Raw genomic sequence first — 6143 nt, forward strand, 5'->3', positions numbered from 1 at the left:
AGACGCAGAGCAAGTGCTGCCAGAGCACTCCAGCGCTTCCCTCCTGGCACAAGGACCTGGTAAGTCACTGAACAAGGAATTGTGGAGAGCCCACAGTGAACCAGGAACCAGGCTGGAGCCCAAAGTCTTGTGTAGGCAACATGTGTTAAAGAGGTAGTGAAAAGTACTGAAGTAGGTGACTCCAGGATTGAGTGCCAGGAAGAGGTAGTAGCCAGGGCTGCAGGGACTTATAAGGGGACCAGCCTTGCCTGCAAGGAGAATGAATTCTTAGGGTGATAGGAAGCCACTGAAGAGTTTTAATCAAGGAAGTGGTAGATTTAGATCTGTACATAGACATTCTGACACAGTATTACAAAATGAATAGGAAACAGGCAACAATTTATTGAGGACATATGTTAGGAGGCTCTTACATTAGTCAAGAGGTGCAAGGTGATTCTCATCTGAAATTAGGTACCTAGACTTTTTTGTCTATCTTTTAATTTTTTAAATTAAGGTATAATTGACATACAACATTACATTCGTTTCAGGTATATAACATAACGATTCGATATCTGTATATATTGTGAAATGATCACCACAGTAAGTCTAATTAACATCGGGCACCATACACAGTTACAGAATTTTTTTCTTGTGATACAAAACTTAAGATTTGTTCTCTTAGCAACTTTCAAATGTGCATTACAGTATTATTAACTGTAGTCGTCATGCCGTACATTACATCCCCCAGGACTTATTTTATAACTGGAAGTTTGTACCTTTTCACTCCCTTTACTCATTTTACCTACCCCCAACCCCTGCCTCTGGCAATTACCAATCTGTTCTCTGTATCTATGAATCCATTAGATTTTCTTTTTTAAGACTCCACATATAAGTGAGATCATAGTGTTTGTTTTTTGTCTGCCTGACTTATTTCACTTAGCATAATGTCCTTCCTCAGAGTACATCCATGTTGTGGACATGGCAAGATTCCATTCTTTTTGTGGCTGAATAATATTCCATTCTGTGTGTGTGTGAGTGTGACAACTTCCTTATCCATTCACCTGTCAGTGGACACTTAGGTTGTTTCCATGTCTTGGCTATTGTAAATAATGCTGCAATGAACATGGAGGTGCATATATCTTTTCAAGTTAAGGTTTTTGTTTTCTTTGGATAAATACCCAGAAATGGAATTCCTGGATCAAATTTTTAATTTTTTGAGGACCCTCCATACTGTTTTCCATAGTGGCCACATCAATTTACATTCCCACCAATAGCACACAAGGGTTCCCTTTTCTCCACATCCTTGCCAACACTTGTTTTTTCTTGTGTTTTTGGTAATAGACATTCTGACAGGTGTGAGGTGATATCTCATTGTAGATTTGATTTGCATTTCACTGGTGATGAGGGATGTTGAACATCTTTTCATGTACCTTTTGGCCATTTATATATCTTCTTCAGAAAGATGTCTTTTCAGATCATCTGCCTATTTTTCAGTTGGATGGTTTGGCTTTTTGCTATTGAGTTATAAGTTCTTTGTATATTTTGCATATTAACCCCTTATCAGATACATGATTTGCAAATATTTTCTCCCATTTAATAGGTTGCCTTTTCATTTTGTTGATTGTTTCCTTTGCTGTGCAGAAGCTTTTTAGTCCCATTTGTTTATTTTTGCCTTTGTTTCGTTTGCTTTGGTGACAAATCTGAAAAAATCATTGCCAGGACTGATGTCACGGAGCTTACCACCCATGTTTTCTTCTAGGAGTTTTATGGTTTCAGGTCTTACATTCAATTCTTTAATCCATTTTGAGTTAATTTTTGTGTATGATGTAAGATGGTGGTGTACCTAGACTTCTGAGGAAAAAGGAGGAATCAGGAATGACCCCACTGAGGGCTTCCCTGGTGGCGCAGTGGTTGAGAGTCCGCCTGCCGATGCAGGGGACACGGGTTCGTGCCCCGGTCCGGGAAGATCCCACATTGACCCCACTGGGAATTCCCTGGCGGTCCAGTGGTTAGGACTCCGTGCTTTCAGTCTGAGGGCCCGAGTTCAATCCCTGGTCCAGGAACTAAGATCCCTCGAGCCATGTGGCCAAAAAAAAAAAAAAAAAAGAATGACCCCTACTGATTCTGGGTGGCTGGACATGCCATCCCTGGGATAGGGGATACTGGGAGTGGAACAGTTCTTGGGGTGGGGAACACTGTGAGTTCTGTTGGGGACTTGTGCTGTTTGTGATGCCTGTGTGATATTTACAAGGCTGGTGAATGGATAGATCTGAGCACAGGAGAGATGTCAGAATGGTCACAGAGAACCAGCATCAGTGGGGTTGGCCGCCTGCCTTCAGTGGGGCTCCCTTCTAAGGGGGTGAGTTTAAAAGTGGGTTTTGATTAATGAAATCTTACTTTACAATCAGTTTGGCTGGCATGCTTCTCTTGCATTCTCAACCTTTAGAATTCTTAAGTGTATATTTTGAACTCTCTTAATGAAAACCAACACAGTTCTCTACTTTGAAGAATTCGCCTCTTTTTCTTCTTGGCTGGCCTCCTTCACTGTCCCTGTGTGTCCTCGCGGCAGGAGGAAGCCGTGCAGGTCATAATATGACACTGTCCGTTTTCTCAGATTTGTGACGCCAAAGGAAACCTCTGACCTCAGCTGTGGCTCTCAGTGCTGGGAAGAACACAACTTCATGTCTGAGTGTATGAGCAGGAGTTTGCCATGGAGAGCTTGGGGCTGCAGACGGTGACCCTCAGTGATGGGACGACGGCCTACGTCCAGCAAGCTATCAAAGGTATTTCCGGGGACCTCAGAATCCCGCCCTGTCCCCATCCCAGAGTCTCACGACCACCCTGCCTTCCAGCCTGCTTGCCACAACCTGCTCTGCATGAGAGTCTCTCAAGGTGATTGATGGAAAGGGAACTCCTTAAAATGAAATGCCACGTAGGCAGGCTAGAAAATCAGACTAGCCTAGCTATAGGAGCCAAGACCTCTGAAAGGCAGATTTCCTTACATGTGGTGAGTGGTTCATAAATATTTCTGGAATGGATGAACACAGTGCTGGTTGTGACTTCCTGCTTTTCCAGTTTCTCAGTGCTTTCTAGAAGCAGTTCATTTTAATTTAAGCAAGTTTACGCAGTCAAACTATCTTCTGAGCATCTACCATGTACAAGATACTCTTCTAGGTTCAGAGGGGGCACCCAGACATAGATCTCATGCCTTAGACCCCACTAGGGTGACCAGAAATAAAAATACGGGGCACACAGTTAAACTGTTTTATTTTATTTAATTTTTAAATTTTTAAATTTTTATTTTTGGCTGCGTTGGGTCTTCGTTGCTGTGCGCGGGCTTTCTCTGGTTGTGGCAAGCGGGGGCTACTCTTCATTGCGGTGCGCGGGCTTCTCATTGCAGTGGCTTCTCTCGTTGTGGAGCACGGGCTCTAGAGCGCAGGCTCAGTAGTTGTGGCGCACGGGCTTAGTTGCTCCGTGGCATGTGGGATCTTCCCGGACTAGGGCTCAAGGCCCGCGTACTGCAAAAAAAAAAAAAAGAATGACCCCACTGGGAATTCCCTGGCGGTCCAGTGGTTAGGACTCCGTGCTTTCAGTCTGAGGGCCCGAGTTCAATCCCTGGTCCAGGAACTAAGATCCCTCGAGCCATGTGGCCAAAAAAAAAAAAAAAAAAGAATGACCCCTACTGATTCTGGGTGGCTGGACATGCCATCCCTGGGATAGGGGATACTGGGAGTGGAACAGTTCTTGGGGTGGGGAACACTGTGAGTTCTGTTGGGGACTTGTGCTGTTTGTGATGCCTGTGTGATATTTACAAGGCTGGTGAATGGATAGATCTGAGCACAGGAGAGATGTCAGAATGGTCACAGAGAACCAGCATCAGTGGGGTTGGCCGCCTGCCTTCAGTGGGGCTCCCTTCTAAGGGGGTGAGTTTAAAAGTGGGTTTTGATTAATGAAATCTTACTTTACAATCAGTTTGGCTGGCATGCTTCTCTTGCATTCTCAACCTTTAGAATTCTTAAGTGTATATTTTGAACTCTCTTAATGAAAACCAACACAGTTCTCTACTTTGAAGAATTCGCCTCTTTTTCTTCTTGGCTGGCCTCCTTCACTGTCCCTGTGTGTCCTCGCGGCAGGAGGAAGCCGTGCAGGTCATAATATGACACTGTCCGTTTTCTCAGATTTGTGACGCCAAAGGAAACCTCTGACCTCAGCTGTGGCTCTCAGTGCTGGGAAGAACACAACTTCATGTCTGAGTGTATGAGCAGGAGTTTGCCATGGAGAGCTTGGGGCTGCAGACGGTGACCCTCAGTGATGGGACGACGGCCTACGTCCAGCAAGCTATCAAAGGTATTTCCGGGGACCTCAGAATCCCGCCCTGTCCCCATCCCAGAGTCTCACGACCACCCTGCCTTCCAGCCTGCTTGCCACAACCTGCTCTGCATGAGAGTCTCTCAAGGTGATTGATGGAAAGGGAACTCCTTAAAATGAAATGCCACGTAGGCAGGCTAGAAAATCAGACTAGCCTAGCTATAGGAGCCAAGACCTCTGAAAGGCAGATTTCCTTACATGTGGTGAGTGGTTCATAAATATTTCTGGAATGGATGAACACAGTGCTGGTTGTGACTTCCTGCTTTTCCAGTTTCTCAGTGCTTTCTAGAAGCAGTTCATTTTAATTTAAGCAAGTTTACGCAGTCAAACTATCTTCTGAGCATCTACCATGTACAAGATACTCTTCTAGGTTCAGAGGGGGCACCCAGACATAGATCTCATGCCTTAGACCCCACTAGGGTGACCAGAAATAAAAATACGGGGCACACAGTTAAACTGTTTTATTTTATTTAATTTTTAAATTTTTAAATTTTTATTTTTGGCTGCGTTGGGTCTTCGTTGCTGTGCGCGGGCTTTCTCTGGTTGTGGCAAGCGGGGGCTACTCTTCATTGCGGTGCGCGGGCTTCTCATTGCAGTGGCTTCTCTCGTTGTGGAGCACGGGCTCTAGAGCGCAGGCTCAGTAGTTGTGGCGCACGGGCTTAGTTGCTCCGTGGCATGTGGGATCTTCCCGGACTAGGGCTCAAACCCATGTTCCCTGCATTGGCAGGTGGATTCTTAACCACTGTGCCACCAGGGAAGCCCTAGTTATTCTTAACCACTGTGCCACCAGGGAAGCCCTAGTTAAATTTTAATTACAGATAAACAACGAATAATTTTGTAGTATAAGTATGTTCCACATACTGCATGAGGAAGACATGTATAAACATGGGATTAAATATTAAAAACAGTAACATAATAACACCAAGTACTAAAAAAACTTCATTGTTAATCTGAAATTCAGGTTTACCTGAAATTCAGATTCTCACGGAGGGCGTGGAGTCAGAACAGAGCGTTGTTGAAGGGCAGGGCCTTCTGGCCAGGGACACTGTCCATCCTGACAGCCTCTTTCTTTCTTGCCAGCATTCTCAGGCTTGCCAGATGGCATGCGCATCTTTCTTGGACAGCACTGGCCAAACACCGCCTCATTCCTACTCTTTATTTTGTCATTTCTGGACTCTGTGAGCACCGCCATCCACATGACTGCACTGTCATTGTAACATTGCCCTCCTTCATTTCGACACATTGTCAAAATGTATTTCAGGTCCCAAGCTTACAGATAAATTGTTTGTTGATTTCATTTTAAATCATCTGCTTCCTGACGATGACAAAGAGGCCCCTTAAACTCATCAATAAGCTCTTTCCATATGACGATGTATGGGTCTGGCTGGCTTCATTTTTGTGGTAATGGAACTTCTCTAGAATACTTGTGAAGCCTGCAACCCTCTGTTTGCAGACTTCCCATCACAGGTCTTGCCCCTTTGCAGCAGTCTCAGTGGGATGGAAGAACTTAGGAACTAGATGGGGCTGTGTTGCCTCAGTCTTCTGTTATGAATTAATGGTTGACTGAATGAATAAAAAACAAGTGGCGGGCTTCCCTGGTGGCGCAGTGGTTGAGAGTCCGCCTGCCGATGCAGGGGACACGGGTTCGTGCCCCCGTCCGGGAAGATCCCACATGCCGCGGAGCGCCTAGGCCCGTGAGCCATGGCCACTGAGCCTGCGCGTCCGGAGCCTGTGCTCCGCAACGGGAGAGGCCACAGCAGTGAGAGGCCCGCGTACCGCAAAAAAAAAAAAAATCA

At 45.4% G+C, this 6143-nt stretch overlaps 1 protein-coding gene across 4 annotated transcripts in view; it reads left to right on the plus strand.

Moving 5' to 3' along the window:
* The first annotated feature begins 4157 nt into the window (after nt 1-4157).
* Nucleotides 4158-6143, plus strand: part of ZNF76 (zinc finger protein 76) — a 13717-nt gene continuing 11731 nt past the window's right edge. For all 4 annotated transcript variants that reach the window (XM_028479136.1, XM_028479140.1, XM_055079722.1 and 1 more), the window contains exon 1: nt 4158-4326. In XM_028479136.1, the coding sequence (XP_028334937.1) occupies nt 4254-4326 (73 nt within the window). In that variant the 5' untranslated portion in view covers nt 4158-4253. The remainder of the gene's footprint in view (nt 4327-6143) is intronic.

Source organism: Physeter macrocephalus, chromosome 18 (genome assembly GCF_002837175.3).
Source record: "Physeter macrocephalus isolate SW-GA chromosome 18, ASM283717v5, whole genome shotgun sequence".
Taxonomy (NCBI): domain Eukaryota; kingdom Metazoa; phylum Chordata; class Mammalia; order Artiodactyla; family Physeteridae; genus Physeter; species Physeter macrocephalus.